General features: G+C 39.8%; 1 protein-coding gene across 6 annotated transcripts in view; it reads right to left on the bottom strand.

Annotated features, from left to right (window-relative positions):
- Nucleotides 1-438: 438 nt before the first annotated feature.
- Nucleotides 439-19,036, bottom strand: part of LOC127003981 (actin-binding protein WASF3-like) — a 36,890-nt gene continuing 18,292 nt past the window's right edge. For 3 of the 6 annotated variants that reach the window (XM_050871082.1, XM_050871064.1, XM_050871073.1), the window contains exons 7-13: nucleotides 16,598-16,753; nucleotides 16,300-16,401; nucleotides 15,680-15,836; nucleotides 7,770-7,963; nucleotides 3,810-4,115; nucleotides 3,168-3,267; nucleotides 439-1,540 (exon numbers count right to left, since the gene is read on the bottom strand). In XM_050871082.1, coding sequence (XP_050727039.1) covers nucleotides 1,368-1,540; nucleotides 3,168-3,267; nucleotides 3,810-4,115; nucleotides 7,770-7,963; nucleotides 15,680-15,836; nucleotides 16,300-16,401; nucleotides 16,598-16,753 — 1,188 coding nt within the window. In that variant the 3' untranslated portion in view covers nucleotides 439-1,367. The remainder of the gene's footprint in view (nucleotides 1,541-3,167; nucleotides 3,268-3,809; nucleotides 4,116-7,769; nucleotides 7,964-15,679; nucleotides 15,837-16,299; nucleotides 16,402-16,597; nucleotides 16,754-19,036) is intronic. The other 3 variants (XM_050871093.1, XM_050871104.1, XM_050871116.1) reach the window with 3 other exon arrangements.

The following is a 19,036-nucleotide window of genomic DNA, read 5'->3' as shown; positions in this document are numbered from 1 at the left end:
GTGCCACCCAATCATATCCTCTTGTTAATTGATTGTTTGACTGATAACACTGGGAAAAAAAAAAAAAACAAAAAGCACCGCTGAATCCGAAAATGACACCCGTTTCTCTCGATCAGGTCAGTTTTTTTGTGCAAAATCGATTAAAAAAAAATACGATCTTATACCTAATTTGATTACAATTTTGTGATATTTTCGGTTGATTTTTGTTCATATTTCTCATCCGAAATAGGTTTTTGATAAAAAAAAAAAAAAAAAAAAAAAAAAAAAAAAAAACAAATGTTACAAAAATTGATAAATGTACATTGAATAGTAGACATTGATAAAGGTAAGTACATGTAAATTGGATATTAGGTCATCATTGTTCAAAATGCGTATCCTCCTGTTGATTGATTGACTGATAATGATTGTGTGTTCTAGGGAGCAGAGTAATTACTGATCTTATTTCAAGCATATTAATAGTTTATTATTTCTGCATACAAGAGAACTGCAAGTTTGAAGACTTCACAATACTTCACTAACTCAAATTGTACAAAAGTTTTGAGGTTTACTCAAGCCCACATAATTATCACTGCAGATAAAAATAAAATAGGAAAATTAAAGAGTAAAGTATAAATTCTCTATATATAATAAACATGATTTCTTTGGAAATATAACTTAATATAACCCAGTAATTTATACATAACAAGTTTGTTGCTACTGACAGAGCACGACAGCATGGTATCACATAAATGAAGCATATATAAGAAAGGAACTACTATACAGATGTTTGATAAACAATTACAATTATTCTCCATGACATGCCATAAAGCTTGCATTTTTTTGTGTTTTTTTTGTGGGAAGCAGCAATGATTTTGCAAGATTACCTCATGACTATTCGAGAGGAGTATTACTTCAGTGGCTGCATGTATTAAAGTTTCAATACTTGTTAAATTGCATTCCTTCACATGGCTAATAGTGATTGCCATAGCACAACATGCCATAGAACTTGGCAGTAATTTTACACTTAACCCATGAAGAGAGGAACCAATCTCTAGGGTTTCATTCATTGGATTGGTTTTGCTCACTTTTTTTGTTTTTTTGAAAGCACACATTCAGGGCCATACTTATGGCTGTCTTAACATCGATTAATACAAGGAAAATGTATAATAAACTTTATATCACTACTTTCAGTAATAGGATCCTAAGGTTGAAAAATGTACACTTCCTAAAACTGTCTGCAAAATCAATGAACATCAGCAGTGCTAAAGGTTGTTGCATTTTTTTAATCTTAGCAAGCTTGATGTTCCCATGAATACAGTTCTGACTCCCAGAGAGTTGTAATGTTACACTTACATCCTAACAGTTTTGGGAGATTGAATAACTTAACTCTATGCACTGGTTTCGTCCCATTCATCACTGTCAGATTCACTATCAGAAGATGATTCACTGTCACTGACTTCAAAAGCAAATCTTCTCTGTAAAATGGAGGCAACATCAATGCTGTCTGGGTCTTCTTTGGGCTTTGTCTTGACATCATCCACACGAGGACGCAGCTTAATACCTGTAATGTTATTTTTTCAGTAACAATATCTTTCCCCACCATGACAAAACCCATACAGTTCAATGTGTGTGTGTGTGTGTGTGTGTGTTTTTTTTACAGTAACATAAGCACCTAAAGGGCAAAAACGACAAAGAACAAAAAAGCCCACTGCTGTAATTTCAGAATTGAGTGACCAGTGAGGGTCAATTTTGAATGGAGATGTGTCTTGGTATTCCCATCTTGTGAGTTTAATTCTTAGGCAAGAGGAAATACAGACGAAGGAAGCCTGTTCAAGTTTTCCAGCAAAAGGGATGAAAAAATGATGGTGGTTAACTATGCATAAGGGATTTGGATAGTATAGAAATGAGGAAGAGTAGTGTGATACATGTGAATTTGGCTCCTCTTGTGTATGGAATTCATGTTGTATTCTACAACTGAATTACTTAATCATTTAGTCTTGGTAATAAAAAAAAAATATATATATTTAAAAAAAAGTAATACAGTCGTCCCTCAAATAGTATGGGGGTTAGGGACCCAGGACCCCTGTACTATTAAAAAATCCGTATTAAATTAGTGCCCCCCCTAGAAACGCTCCTGGGCACTCCTACGGAATCTGAGTTCCGCCTGGCTCAGCTGTCACCCACGGGCCCAAGTTGCCAGTTATGCATTTTCTGCTGCAGTCACAGTGTAGTGTTACCATGCTGGGGAGGTCGATGGGGGCGAAGCCCCCCTATTAGAGGTCAGGATATTTAAAATTCGGTTTGAGTAGTTTAAATATGCGTCCCTTAACTATATAATATGGAGGCGTAATGTGGTATTTTGGAGGTGCGGTGTCAATCTCCACAATTACTGTTTCGTATCTTATTTCAAGTATGAATCAGAGAGCAATAGAAACTGGTAAAGAGTAAGAGAGTGTGAGTGTATGACATGGGTTGCTTGCTGATGATGTGGAGGGCGGCGCTGCCAGGATGACTCCGTTACACAAAGTGGAAACACTACAGCAGAAAATGCAAAACTGGCAACTTTGGCCGGCAAGTAGAAGCTGAGCCCAGGTGGGACCCGGATTCACGTGGTAAGCTCTCCCCACCGCAACATAACTCGTACCAAAACGTAACTTCTTCTAAATCTGAATTCTTCTGCAAGGTGAATACCTTTCTCAAATGCTTTGGGGTGCATTCAGTGGGTGTTTTGGCTTGTCTCTTGGGTCCCATGTTCATGTTATGTGGTAATGGAGAAGCGTAGCTGAGGTTGTGCACACACACGGACTTAGGGAAAGCGCATAGGTTTCAATCTGGCAGAATAGTGTTCCTGATGTTGTGCACACACAGACTGAGGGGATGTGCATGGGAGGCAGTCTGGTAGAATAGTGTTGTCACTCACGCCATGGTTACTTGGTGCAACGAGCGGGAAATTTAAAAATCCAAAGAAAATCTATGACAATCCGTATAAAACCAAAATCGTACTATTTGAGGGATGACTGTACACTAAAGTCTTTAAACTAAATATTAAGATTTTAGGAGTTAAGAAAATATATATATATATATATATATATATATATATATATATATATATATATATATATATATATATATATATATATATATATATATATATATATATACAAAATAAAAACCTAACACAAACTTACCATCTCTGATGGCCTTCAGCAGCTCACTACGACCAACAACTTCAAATGGAGGCTGAACTTTCTCCTCCACTTTCCTAGGTTTGGCCAGTACAGTTTGAGACTGTAGGTATGAAATGATGAATATAAACATTAATTATGTGTCTTTGCTTATGTTTATATGAAAAATAAGGAAAAAGCTTAAATTGGTTGCTAACCAAAGGTTTATATATCAGGTACTCTGTGAGTTTACACTTTTCATTTAGGGTGATGTACCTGACTTACAGGTTCAAATAAAAAAACTGACCAAAGGACACTATGGGGGAACATGATCACAGCTAAAGAGCCTCTAAAATCTCAATCCTGCATAAGCTCTGCCTCTTCCTCACAAAAAACAAGTAATCAACTCCAGCAATACATTATTTTTGGGGGGTATTTTTTTTCTTCATATTAAGCTCCTTGATTTTATTAGCTTTAACCCCAACTACTTAGGCAGAAAATGGCCTTGACATAATAGGGATGAGAAGGATTGATAGGTGATGATGGCAGTGGTGGTGACTGACAACCATTTCCTGCTGGTAATTCAATTCAAGGCAGATTAAGAATAGTTGATGCCAACATTTTCATTCCTTATGTGAATATAAAACTAACCACTTGATTCCTTACCCCATTAATAATAAGTGGTGGCATAGGTGGTGGAGGTGGTGCTCCTGGAGCATTGCCATTGGGTACCAGAGGTGGTGGTGATGGTGGAGGTGGAGCATCTGCCATCTGCCCAGATGGCTGAATTGGAGCCATAGGGGGAGGGGGTGGGGGTGAAGGGGGAGGGGGTTCAGGTTCCCCACTTTTGTCTGGGGTTGGTGGAGGAGGGGGTAAGTCAGGTTCATGATTGAAGGTGGACTGGACATGACGTCCTGGTCCTGGTGACACTGTTGTGACCCTTCGGTTCTGATTCTCCATGGGAAGCTGTTGCTGGAAGAGACCATATAGGTTAACTAGTCTTACAGGACTGAAAGCATTGCATGACTCACACTTGCAAGTGGTTTACAAAACTGTATATTAATAAGTTTTCAAAAGTCTAAATAAACAAAAAAGTGATTACAGTTAAACCCAGATACAGAGGAACATGAAAATATACAAGAGTTGAGTAAAGTAAAATAAAAGTATTCGAAGCTGTCAGTAATGCAGCAGAATTTAGGATTGCTAATTTACTTTGACCAGCAATAAACATAATCCAACCAAATAATCACCATCATGCTAAAAGTTTCACAGGAGTCTAAAATGGAAGTGGTCCTGGAATGGACAAGAAGAGTGGGGCTTTAAACTGAAATACAATTAGAAATAATAGGACACCATAAACTGAGAACGCCTGTCAACATATTCCACTAAATCTCTATTTGGTGGATAATTCCAATAAATTTCAATTTCGTGAATGATTCTACTAAATCTTAACTTAGTTGATTATTCCATTAAATCAGGAAAAATATAACATAAAAACAAACACCTACCGATTCATTGTGGCCACTAGACTTATTTTAACTAAAATATGACTTAACTGTATCTATGATGTACATAGTAAAAATATTATTGGCTCAAAGAAAGCCAATGATTAACACTAATATTCAACCAACTGCTGATGTTGCGGGATAATTGGCATGCCCGGCTCTGGGTGGTTTGTAAGGTTCAAACCACCCATCCATTGTTTCCATGACACATTATATACTGCCAGAGGCTAATATGGTTGTCATCGAATCATATATTCATACCGGTCACAATGGAAACCTCACAGATGACATGAGGGGTTGTCTCCATACTGAAGGTTACATTATCTCAAATATTGCCATCATATTGGTGCCACATCCAGCCAAACCTCCAGACTTCAATCCAATTGAGCAAGTCTGGGCAACATAGGCCAAGACATGAAAAAAAAAAAAAATAAATAAATAAAAAATAAATAAATAAGAATTCAAAAAAGCTCCAGCTTATGTCTGTTCAGGACCGAGCTTAGAGCCATGTTGATATTGTCATGAGTTCACTACGGACTTGGGAATACCTTTACTGTCTGCCTGAGAAAGCTCTATCAAGTCGGTTGTAGTATTCATGCCTACAAGGCTGAATACTCTTCTAGCAGCGGGTGGAGCATATACATGTCACTGAAATGTTTGTGATGCTAATAAAAATGTGAAACATGTGACATACTATTTTCCCATAACTTGCATATTATTGTATACTACAACAGGATGTATATTAACCCAAAATGGGTGGGGATGTTACATGAAATCGCTTCTCCCTGTACGGAAATGTTCTGACATTTTCCTGGAAATTGCTCACTTTCCATCATCAATTTTACCGCTCTGCCCGAGCCAATAGCTTTAAATTTATAAGCATTCACTTTATCCATCTTCCTCTTCAATCTGTCAAAAAACCAGTCTTGATGTCATTTGGTGTTTCTGTGTTGATGTGATAAAGCACAGTAACTGTCACCTCATCAGAGACCTGTGTTCGGAACACTGCGTAGCTTGTGGGTGGAAGTCCCTTCACTCAACCCCGCTGCAAAGTCCCTTAATTACCCTAATATTCTGAACTTGATAGCCCTGAAGGGTGGTAAGATGCATCCTCAGGGTCCTCAACATAACTTCCACAATCACCGTAGTAAGACTGATTTTCAGGATAGCCACCAAAGCGAGACTGCATAATAACTGGGCTCAGCCTTCCTGACAAGTCAAGGGGTTGGAGTTCAATGCTGCTGCTGTCACTGTCTTCACTACTAACATAATTTTCGAGGCTTGAAAGAGCCACTTCCAGTTATCTCCCAATTGCGCTCACACTGAGAGCTCTTTCGGGAGCAAGAGGAGGATTATGAGGAGTCGAGGTCAGGTTGAGGCTGTGGATACTTGGGAGCGGAATCAGATGAGGAAGATCCAGAAAACTCTTGTCATGCCATTGTTAATCACAGAAACACTGAGCATGGCACGGAGGAGTTGTGTGGCACTTTTGGGGTCATGCTGACCCATAAATCCCCGTGGCAACTTCAAAATTAGGGCGGGAAGAGACAGATTGAAAAAACCCGTCACCCTCCCTTTCTCTTGCAACCGGAAAAAAACATCACCCACCTTTTAGGAGTTAAGCATGGTCTGTTAACTTTCAGAGGGCTTTGAGTGTGGGATCCTGGAACGTCCGGATCCTCTCGGATGATGATCGACTGCCCTACCTATCAAATGAGATCACAAGGCTGAAGGTGGCACTCTCTGAGATGAGGAGGCCTGGCAGTGGCAAGATCATTAAGAGGGGTATACCTTCTACTGGTCCACATGAGCAATGGCTTCCATCTCAAGGGGATGGCTATGGGCATCTCCAGCCAACTGCTGCCATTTGTGGTTGAGGTTGCTATGGTTGATGAGTGTATAATGCAAGTGAGGCTGAAGCACACACTGGGCTTCATGTCTCTTGTTGCAGTGTATGCTCCTACCGAAATGCGTGAAACTAAAGAGGAGACGTTCTACGCCAAACTCGACTCTGTATTAGACCAGTGCCCTTCCCGGGACACACTCATTGTACTGGGCGACTTCAATGCTACTACTGGCACTGACAGGGTTGGCTACGAGCTATGTGTTGGTCCCCATGGTTCTGGTACCAGGAACATCAATAGCTCTCTCCTCCTTTACTAAAGCTAATCCCTTTACTGTCCAAATCCCTTACGCACGAGTTAACCAGCATCTTCACTCTTTCATCCCTCACGCTGGTAAACTCTGGAACAATCTTCCTTCATCTGTATTTCCTCCTGCCTATGACTTGAACTTTTTCAAGAGGGTATCAGGACACCTCTCCTCCCGAAATTGACCCCTCTTTCGGCCACCTTTTTGGATTCTTTTTAGCAGCGATTAGCGGACCTTTTTTATATTACTGTTTCCTTTTTTTGTGCCCTTGAGCCGTCTCCTTTGTTGTAAAAAGAAAAAAAAAAAAAGTACAGGATGCCTGATATGTTTCACACACGGATAGTCAGTATATGTAGCCACTTACGGGAACCACATAACAATAGAGGGATTCACAACGGGTCATTGTGTATGAGCATATTTTCAATTTCTAACTATAAAACAATAACTATTGTATTTTGCTGGCTGCAAACTTGTCCCGTGCCTGATAGTAGGGAAAAGTTTGGAAAGTTTCGTTTAGTCGGCACAACATCTGTGGTCATATGCTGGAGAGAGACAGAAGGGGAAGGAATTATAGGAGAAGGAAACAGATCCCAGGAGACGGGACACAACCCCCGATTAATACCTGGTACCCATTCACTGCTGGGTGGACAGGGGTGTAGGGTATCGGAAAAGCCGCCTAAATTTTTCCACTCCGCCCGGGAATCGAACGCGGGCTCTCTCGGTTGTGAGCCGAGTGTGCTAACCACTGCACTACGAAGCCCCCCCTGATAGCAGGGGTATCAACATGTTGTAAGTCAGTCGCTAATGCTACACTCCTTTATCATGTTGTGCCACAATATTTCACACAAATTGTGCACTGAGTTTTTTTACCATGTGTACATAACTCAAACTTACAAAACTAAGGACCAATCTGTACAGAGTTTAAAAAATACTACTTAAAAACAACAACTTTGAACTGTAATATTGATACCTGTCGATCAGCTGGTGGAGGAGGGGGTGGAGGCAAGAACTCGCGACCTTGAGAAGGCCCACGTGAGCGGGTTGGTGTGCCACTGTGAGAGCCACCAGGAGGTGTAGGTGTGTTACTGTTGCTGGGTGGGTCAGGAGGAGGTTGCACGGGGCGGCTGGAAGGTGCCCGCTGACCAGTACGACTAGGAGTGCTACCTGTAATGATGAAACAATGTGTAAGAGTATAGCTTATTTAATTATATGAAACAAATGGGTAAACTATGCGCTGATTTAACACACAAAAGCGAATGCCATTCTCTCTTGTCAGACATCAAAAGTTTAGTATAATGATCCTTCAAAATCAAATCTAGGTAGGTCCTTAGAAAACAATTAACCTTTCCTTAACTCATATCTAGGAGCATACTAATACTTTAGGAGTTACTTTATTACTAGGCTCAGAAACTCTTGAAAAATTTAATATAAGACCCAAAAGATGCTGAAACAAAATAGGCTAGGATAGTACCATCTTGAGTTTCAGTGAAATGCTTATGTGTCTAGTCTAATTAAGACTTTGCTTCCCTTTTTTTTTTTTTTTTTTTTTCGGGTAAAGGAAGCAGCTCAAGGGCAAAAAAGATGGGAAAAAAAATCCAAGTGCTGCTCCTGTAAAAGAAAATAGAACTGAGTGGCAGAAGAGAGGGTCAAATTTGGATCAAGGTGACACACACACACACACACACACACACACACACACACACACACACACACAGAACAAAGAAGGGAGAGAGATCTGATCACGCTGTATAAGTTGGTAAATAAGTTTGATGAGGTAGATAGAGATGATCTCTTCTTAACCCTCTCACGCACCGTAAGTTTCCAATAAGTTTCTGTTCAGCTCACCATACATTTCTCAGGTCCGACCGGCCTTTTTTTGCTACCGCGATACTCTACATTCCCGGACGTATTTTATCCTCACAGATATATCGTACCCCAATAAATTTGGTATCAATGGGTTCATAAAGATTTGTACTAAAACATGCGCAAATAAAAATAGAGGAAAATATATATATATAAACAATACAAACTTGTTTAAAGTCTCACTATAGAGTATTGTAGACAATAAATCCGAAGTACCAACTCTTCCCCACTCGCTAGCTTGAAATTTTGTGGGCCAACTTTTTTAGCCGAATATATGTTTCGAAGCGGAATTTAGTAAGGATTCTTGTGGTATCCTCAAATTTCTCATACACCTATTAGTTACCGAGTTACACCGAGAAAACTGTATTTTTTTCCTCTCCTGTCAGAGTAGGCTAACAAATAAAAATCGCTCAAAGCTCCTCATCTACACTCCTTAGAAAGGTTGCCATATGTTACCATTAAGAAACTTATCCCAACAAATGACGCTTCCAAATTTGATGCACTTTCACCGAAAACTTAATTTTTAATAAATTTTTTTATCTTTTATGACGCGTTTCGTGTCATCGTGTGCCAGGACCTTTTACCCTTTGATGACGCAAAACGTGTCATCGTGCGCGAGAGGGTAACTGCGAGAATGCAGGGGCTGAGAGGACATGGAAAGAAACTTAATAAAGGAACCTGTTTGAGTGACTTGAAAAAGTATAGTTTTGCACATAGAAGTGTTAACACATGGAACAGCTTGCAGGAAGAGGTGGTGGAGGCGAGCAGTGTCCAACAAATGAAGGAAAGGCTGGATGAATGTAGATATGGAGACAGGACTATTAGAGCTTAGCTCTGGCCCGGTAGACTACAAATAGGTAAATACACACACACACACACACACACACACAAACTCCTTGAAACACACACACACACACTCTCTCTCTCTCTCTCTCTCTCTCTCTCTCTCTCTCTCTCTCTCTCTCTCACACACACACACAGGCAAAGAGAGGGAGTAACGGTGTTGATAGAAGGAGAGGAAGGAAAGGGAGAAGGGAAGAAAGGTTTAAAGATTGTACACCAACATAGATGGTCTTGTATCAAAGAAAATTGAATTAACTGATTATTTAAGGGAAAGTGATCCAGATATAATGTGCATAGTTGAAACAAAACTTATAAAAGAATTGGAACTCGTGCTGGAGGGAAAAAGCAAGTACAACATTTGGAGAAAAGATGGGAAAGAAGGAAAGGGATAATGACGAAACAAAACTTGAAAGTGACCGAAGTGAGATATGGAAAGGACAGTGTGGAGGTGATGGCTGTGCAGATACTGGTAAAAGGTGGAGAGAAAAAAAACATAACAACAGCCATTGCCCCCCCCTAAATCCAAAAGCATAGTGCTATATCTTATATAGCGCTATGCTGGAAGATACAATATGGGCACTGACACACGAAATAAAAAATAATGAAAAGATAATATTAACAGGAGATTTCAATTGCAAAGAGGTGAAATGGGAAGATTATGCAACGGAGGGTGGCGAAAATATCAGGGGAAGTAAACTATTGAAGCTGGTAACAGATAACCTGATGACACAGTGGGTTAAAGGAGAAACAAGGCTGAGGGGGGATGACGAACCATCAAGATTTGACCTAATTTTCACAAAAAATGTTGAGTTAGAGGAAGGAGTCAGTCATGAGTGCCCCTTAGGAAAGGTGACCATGAACTATTAGAGATGAAAACTATGGAAGGATATGAATATCGAGATGAGGCATATAAGGAAAAAAGGAAAAAACTACGCTAAGGTAGATTACATTAGACTCAAGACTTTCTTCGCTGGGGTTGACTGGAGTGATATGAAGAGGAGTACTAATATTCAAGAGAAATATGACTTTTTTATGAATATTTACAACAGAGGAATAGAGATATATGTTCCATACTACACAATAAAACTAAAGGAGAGAAAACATGGTTTGGATGGAGGTGTGAAACAGCAAAGAAATAGAAATAAGGCATGGAAGAATTTAGAGAAAAGACCAAATAAGAATAACAGAGACAAATATAAAAAAAGAAAGAAATGAATATGTGAAAATAAGGAGAGAAGAGGAAGATAAATTTGAAAGAAGAATAGTTTTAAGTTGAAAGAAAGAGCCAAAAATGTTTTATAAATTCATAAATGGGAAGTTAAAAAGAAATGAAGGAGTGGAAAGGCTAAAAGAAAAAAATTTCTTTTTACAAAAAGGACGAAGAAATTGCAGAAATATTAAATAAAAATTTTTCATAAAGTGTTTACGAAAAAGACCGACTTTGACTGGGGTCTTGAAAATTGTAATGAAAGGGAATTAAATTCTGTAAAGGTTGAGAAAGGGGAATTGATGCAGCTGATGAAAACTTTAGATGGAAGGAAAGCTATGGGATCGGCTGAAATCTCGGGACAAGTGCTAAAAGTGTAGAAATGAATTATTGGAACCACTTTGACATAATAACATGCTCTATAAATACAGGAAAAGTGCCCTTAAAGTGGAAAAGAGCAAAATTGTACCAATTTATAAAAGTGGAGATAAAACTGAACCACTAAATTACAGACCAGTCTCTTTGACAAGTGTAATGTGCAAGATTTGTGAAAGTATAAAAAAACAATGGGTCGAACATTTAGAAAAGGAAAACATGATAAATAAGGGACAGTTTGGATTTAGAAAAGGGAAATCATGTGTCACCAACTTACTATGTTTCTACTCAAGAGCAATAGATGTGGTGCAAGAGAGAGAAGGATGGGCTGATTGTGTATATCTCGATTTGAAAAAAACTTTTGACAAGGTTCCGCAGAAAAGGTTAATCTGGAAACAACAGAAATGGGGAGGAATGGATGGAAAGGTTATAGAGTGCATGAAGGATTACTTAACAGGAAGAGAGATGAGGACAGTGATAAGAGAAAATAAATCAAATTGGAGGAGAGTAGAGAGTGGAGTTCCTCAAGGCTCAGTTCTGGCACCAATAATGTTCATGTATACATAAATGATATGCTGATGGGTATAAAAACACAAAGATTGCACGCTAGAGCACAAACACAAGCAGACACGAGTGTGCGGGTGCTACCTCTGCAAGTGTACAACGCAGACAGAAGGCAGTGTCCAACTGAGCGTTTTCCTCCAATTGTTAAAGCTAGGAGCAACCGCGGTTGCCGGTACGCCTAACTGGGAGCGAGTTGTTGGTTTAGGTAAACACTCCTGCCCTCACGTCTTTGAAGCCATAATCGTACCCACAACTGAGTCTTCTTTCCATTTAACTGTAGCAACAAGTCCATAATTTGAGTACAACAACACAACTCACAACAGCCCTTACTTGTGCAAACGGTGCCATGTGGATACAGGGCGACTGGTTTATTTACAATGTGGATACGGGCAACCTTGGTCGTGTGTGATGCACACCCAGAAAAGTTGGAGTTGCTGGTCGCACCAGCCACCAACGCGGTTTGCGGAAAAAGGCCCAGTGTGACACCAGCTTGAGACCCCATTCCCATTGTTTTCCTCTCTAAGCACTCTTGTCATGTGGTGACCAAAGGGAACCCATGCTTGCGTCTTCAACTTATACTAACTGTAAACTAAGGCACTCGTAAACCAAGGTATTGCTGTACAGAAGAACCTCGTTTATCCAGCATTCAAAACAACTCTACCCTCAAAACAATGGCAAATATCTGGGGCCCAAATTTACATTTTTTATTTTTTTACTTGCTGTCTGTAGCACCTGTAGGGTTTCTTGTGGGGTCCTTATGGATGGCCCCAGCCTGTTAGTGGTTCAGGCTAATTTCATAGTGGCTGCCGTGATGTAGGACTTGTGCATGGCCCATGCTGTCCTCTGGTGCTCTTGACCGAAGTCGCTGAAGTTAGGGTTGATTGAAGATCAGGACAGCATGTAGGTGATCTTCCGCCACTCGGCAATGATTTGAAAAATCAGCGTGTTTCGATGGGGGCTTGAACCTAGTCTGTGCTAGGTCCTCGGGTTTACCATGCCAGCACGCTAACCACTTGGCCACAACCTTCCCAGAGATCCACTTTATCTTAAGTTTCACTTAAAATTGAACACTTCAGTAACTGAATATGTAGTAATAATACTTTATAAATGTAAAATGATGATCTAGTCAAGAAATATGGGCACTGTAAGGTAGCATTGATAATGATAGAGTGCCAAGCAAATATGGATATTTTTTTTTGCGGAAAAGTGTTCAGAATGATTAGACAACACATAATTGATACATTTTACTACTCAACTCTTAAAATTTCCATGATTTCTAGGTGCCGGAAGTTTCCAATATTTGGAGTGTTACATCCTGTAGACTTACTCGCCCCAGGGAGCTGGTCAATCAAACTTCGGCCCTTTGGCCTGAGAGGCAGCAGAGGGTTCAAAAAACCTCCTTGCTTGGGCATAATGCGAGTGGCGAGCTGTCGGCACCTTACTTTCCTCACCACTCGAGCTACCACTATCACTAAAAAAAAAATATATATATATATATATATATATATATATATATATATATATATATATATATATATATATATATATATATATATATATAGATATATATACAGTAGAGCCCCATTTAGCGTGAGAATTAGGTGGATGAACGCGGTCGCGCTAACTGAATTCGCGCTAATTGAATAAAGTAACCAATATGAAAAAAAATATTTGGTGCACATGTGGGTCTGACTTTTGGGTTTGATAATTACTCAAAATAATCACTCACATTAAAAAAACAACCCTACGATTGGCTGAGCTCTGAAAACACGCTTGTGATTCGCTGGGAGTCAGATGACGTCATCGCTGGCGCTCACCCGGTCAGCGGCCTCGCTGCCTTAAGGCAGTATCACACTGGTCGTTTTCTTCTAACCGTTGTGGCTACTGGCAACGCCTGTGCGCCCATCCAGGAGCGAGTTGTTGGTTCACCGTAACCTGGTGTCACACTGAACCCTTTTCTTCCCACCGCGTTGGCGGCAGCTTGGACAACTGGTAAATCCAAATTTTCCAGGTGTGCGTCACACATGGCCAAGGTCAGTTGCCCGTATCCACATCCTTCTTCTTCTTCTTCTTCTTTTGACCTGTGACGCTTTGTATTGTACTGCTTCTTGGGTCCTCCTCCTTTCGTTCCTCTTTTCTTCTTTTCCACTTACATACACTTTTCTCTTCAGTATTACAACGTAAACAAAGCACTTGCCCTGTATCAACATAGCAGTGTCTTCTAAAGTAAGGGCTCTCGTGGCTTGTGCCGCACATCATGGCGGCTTGGCGCAATTTTCAAAATTCAGTTGAGGTGGCTGCTCGCGCTAACTGAGGCTTTTGCTCTAATTAATTTTTTTCTTGGTGGATGGTGGCTCGTGCAAATTGCGGTTCGCTCTAATTGATCTCGCGCTAAGTGGGGCTCTACTGTATATATATATATATATATATATATATATATATATATATATATATATATATATATATATATATATATAGAATCTTTATCAAGGTCACTATCAGACTCAAAGTCACTCGCATCACTATCCATGAAGTCACTAGGGGCCTCATCAAGGGCACGAGCAAAGTTGGGTGTTCGCAAAATATGCTTTGCGCGGCGAGACATCCTCCCTGCACTGCGGTAAGGTCAGGAAAGGGACCTGTACCCTCGGGATCCCTAGAGGCTTGGTGGGGGGGTGAAGATCAGTGACTGGGAGGGGTAAACGTATGAAAAGTGTCCTGCCGAAGTATGAAAAGCTTCTCAGTCAAAATAAGACCACAGCGATTTTTCTAAATATCCGCCGTAAGTACACGGCGCTAGCACACAGTGTGCGCCTACCCGCCACTGTATATACACAGCGCTGGCACCCTGGGGGTTAAGGCAGTGAAGCCGCTGATTGGGTTAGTGCCGGCGATGATGTCTTTGGACTCCCAGCGAATCACAAGTGTGTTTTCAGAGCTCAGCCAATCGTAAGACCTCATCTGTGGCTTTAAAATGACTCGTTCTCTCTTCCTATTTTCCTCCTTTTTCCAAGGTACGTATTTTGAGATAACAAGGAAGTAAAGGAGGAAAAAAGTGAGTCCCGGGGGGCAGCATGAGCCAATTATAATGGCACCACTATAAACAGTTGCCTGCGCCATGACAGGCTCGGGGCCGACCATCAGGCCCAGATGGATAGTCTACTGGCGCTTTTTCAGTGTTTTCAATACCTCGAGTTTCGCGATTCTCGAGTTTAGCGCTATACCTTCGGAACGAAACGAGCGCGAAACTCAAGAGGGTACTGTATTTGTGCCAGAAAGTCATAAACTTTCAAGATGCCTAAGGCAACAGCAAAAATTTCACCAAAACAAGTAAGAGAGCATGAGCAGGAGTCAGTTAGGATAGCAAGATGATCACCCATAGCATGCCCCTTGCAGAATCTGTACTGGTACATCAGAGAGGTCAGAAGTTGATAGATGCTTCAGAACTTTCATGTTAAGGGTTGTTTGAAAAGCATTAGATGACAAGAAAGCAAAGCTATAGGAAGGCAGTTTGAGCGATTAGAGTGATCATCCTTTCCAGATAGAGGTTGTATGTGGGTGAGCTTCCAGTAGGAAGGAAAGATAGACGTTGTAAGGCAAAGACGAGAGAATTTGGGCAGGCAGGGTGTCAGCACAGAAGCAAAGTTATAAGGACAATAAGAGGCACTCCACTGGGTCAAAAATCTTCTGAGGATTCAAGCCAGAGGAGCACAGTAAACATCATCTTTAAGAAATTCATTAACAGGCATAGTGGGGTCAGAGGGGAATGAATAGGAGAAATATCCCCTGAATCATCAAGAGTGTAATTTTCAGAGAAAGTATGAATGAAAAGTTCAGCTTTAGATACAGATGTGACAGTTGGGCTACCATTAGGACTAAAAAGAGTTGGGAAAGATGAAGAAAATTATTAGATATCATTTGGCTAGGTGCCAAATGTCTGGAAGAATTAGAGAAAGCAAGGTTTACAAGTCTAGTTTTGACAATCAAAATTCTATTGTCAAATATTCAACAGGCAAGATGATACTGACCTTGGGAGACAGCACCATCAGGAGTGTAGGGAGGAGGAGGATATCCTGAGTATTGGTCTTGGTAAGGAGGTGGATAGCCAGAATGTTCTGAAGTGGGTACTTGGTTTGCTTCATGTGTAGGAGAGTAGGTATGTGAATTTGTGCCATACATTGATTCCTGCAAATGGTAAAATCATGATAATTCAGCCTTAAGATCAAACATAATTCTTACAATATTTTATTTATATAAATGAATACTGTGTTAGATGTATGGTTATTATTGTTATTAGAAATAATTAACTACTATATCCCTCTGCCTTGATTTGTATAAGGGCAAAATACATCAACTAACTGCACAGAAACAGAAAAAAAGGAAGGAAAAGAAAATATTCTATGGTAAAAGTAATTAATAAATAGTCTAAGGTATAAAACTATAAGTTCAGATGAGAGAGAGAGAGAGAGAGAGAGAGAGAGAGAGAGAGAGAGAGAGAGAGAGAGAGAGAGAGAGAGAGAGAGAGAGAGAGAGAGAGAGAGAGAGAGAGAGAGAGAGAGAGAGAGAGAGAGAGAGAGAGAGAGAGAGAGAGAGAGAGAGAGAGAGAGAGAGAGAGAGAGAGAGAGAGAGAGAGAGACTACATATGTACCATGGGATGTGCGTTGCCGCAGTGGCTACGAAGTTCTATGCTGCTAGGTCTGAGTGGCCGTCCATCTGTTGCATTCATTCCTACTGACTCATCATACATACCCTAACAAAAAGCAAAATCATTAGAACACTAAAATTAACAAGAGTATAAAAAATTACACTATGAAAAATACTGAAAGGACTTTCTTCTTAAATTCTATGTAAATTTAATTTTGATATTAAATAAAGTTCCTCATTGGCAGGAAATACATGCAATGAAAAACTGGAATGTATTCTTTAATCAAGACCAATGTACAAACCTCATTGACCTGGGATGGAGCCGTCCTATGTAGATGCTGTGGAGCAATGTATTCACCATGAGCGATTGCCAATTGCTGTTGCCTATCACGTGTGGTGGATATGATCCTTGGAACCTTTCTACTCTTATTTCTCCCATCTCCTTTGGGTTTGCTTGGCTGTTAGTAAGGGATCATTTTAAGTCATTCAGAGGGATGCAGTTTGTACCATAAAATAAACTAAAGACAAAGTTAAGAATGTGAGAGGATACAAACACACATAAATAAAAATGTAAGTCACAAATATTCAAGTACTAATAATTAAAACTAATCTCAAAATTAAATCACACAAAATGATCACCCTTCACCTGAGATAAAAATAGAGTGATTAAATTTCTACACACCAATATGAGCAGGTACAGTAAATATTCTACTTAATTTCTTAGGAAAAGCATTTTAATGATTTATTGAAAATTATTTGTTCTGATGAAAATCATCATATACATGGTGTTCATGGTGATTGATCATAACATTATTGCAACCAAGTCGCTTATCCTTAATGCTCATACCATTATATTTACAGACTTCTACGCACACACACACACACACAAACAGTAATTAACTAGCTTATGCTTATGAAAATTTTCTGACTGAGCTAGGAGAGCTGCATCACTTGCATACACAAATTGTCATATGTCCCACTGAAATCGAAATTTTCTGATCTCTATTCTTTTTGGGGTTTTCATCTCTTCAACACTGGACCCATTTAAATTAACCTTAAAATGGTTTCCAACAAATTGATGGCTCAGGGCCTTCTGGAAAAAAGCACTGTCAACCTTGCAGGCAACCAGTGGTCTCTTTCAATGCAAGAAGACAAGACTAGCTATAGTCGGTGTCATGTAACTTGGCGCAAAATATCTATTAGGGAGGGACTCGTGGACTTGGCACCACTGCTTGGACAATGGTGTCGCACACTCACTGGCCTATTCTATACTTGTTTTAATATGTATTATTTATCATACTTTTGTTATACAGGTTGAGAATCCCTTATCCAAAATTCCTGGGACAGAGTGTTGCGGATTTTGGATTTTTCTAGATTTCGGAATATTTTTATTTGAATCTAAATAAAATGAAAACTGAAATAGGGGATTATTCACAAGAGGGTAGCCTACTAATTTTGAGATGCTGACTGTTTATTTCTGGACAAAATATGATGCTGTTTATTCTGGAGATTGAATTTTTCTACGGAAATCACTAAATGATCGACTTTTCAATTGCCTGTTGCGCACCCGCTGCTGCAGCCGCAAAATAGCTCACAGAGAGGTTCAACTTGCTTACTGTTTTTATATTTCCCTCATCACTCACAAACATCACAAGTGGACAAACTAAAACAAAAGCAGGCAAATTTATGTTTTTTCTGCAGTGTACTCCCCCAGTGTGCATGCGTATTGAACAGCAAAGCGACTTATTTCAGCGAGGAGGTATTTCTCGCAACACTGACCAGCGTTGCGTGCTGAATAAATTTAAACTAACCAAACCTAACTTTATGTACGCCATACCTTCCGTATTTGGCTGTCTGAATGGTTAAGCAGATAAAATTCAGTATTTTAAAACTGTAGTAGGCACAAGAATAATAATAATAAAGAAATATGATGCATGAACTTTATATCCGTTACCCCTCTGAATGTTGATGTCTCTGCCATGTTTGTTTATATTTCAAAGCAGTGCCATCGAGTCTTATAAGACAGACCAATTCTGGTAGGTCCAGCAAATATTAAGTGTTTTAAATGTATTTATTTGAGTGATCTGGCCACAGGGCACAACATAAACCCATAAAAATGTTAAAAAAATATGAGGATTTTGGGGCCTGGAACGGATTATTTTTTTCTACATTAATTTCAATGGGATAAATTGCTTCTTAATTCGAACATTCTTAATTCGAACAGCCCAAATGAACCAATTAAGTTCGAATCACGAGGTACAACTGTACGTGCTTGACCCTGACAGCCTCTATATAGCCTGTGTCCCCACCCGTGATGTGTGTGTGTGTGTGTGTGTGTGTGTGTGTGTGTGTGTGTGTGAGGGTGTGTGAGAGAGAGAGAGAGAGAGAGAGAGAGAGAGAGAGAGAGAGAGAGAGAGAGAGAGAGAGAGAGAGAGAGAGAGAGAGAAAGCATCATGTCACATTCAAGAAACTTTCAGATTTTGGAATTTCGGATAAAGGATTTTTCTGCACCAGAACTTGTGACACCAGCTATAGTGTTAGGAGGGCGCCCCATTAGTAAAGTGGGTGGGGAAAGGAAGGCAAGGTGTTAAGGATGGTTTATTCCTTTGTTAGCTGACAGGTTTTGCAAAGGCACAAAAGGGGATTTCCATATATATAGTGTTACATGACTCCTTTAATGAGTGCTCTATATGGAAATAGCTGAGGAGATCCTGTACTTTTGGAGCCATGTTATTTTTAGT

Source organism: Eriocheir sinensis, chromosome 3 (genome assembly GCF_024679095.1).
Source record: "Eriocheir sinensis breed Jianghai 21 chromosome 3, ASM2467909v1, whole genome shotgun sequence".
NCBI classification, from domain to species: Eukaryota; Metazoa; Arthropoda; class Malacostraca; order Decapoda; family Varunidae; genus Eriocheir; species Eriocheir sinensis.
This window is presented reverse-complemented; position numbering and strand designations above follow the sequence as displayed.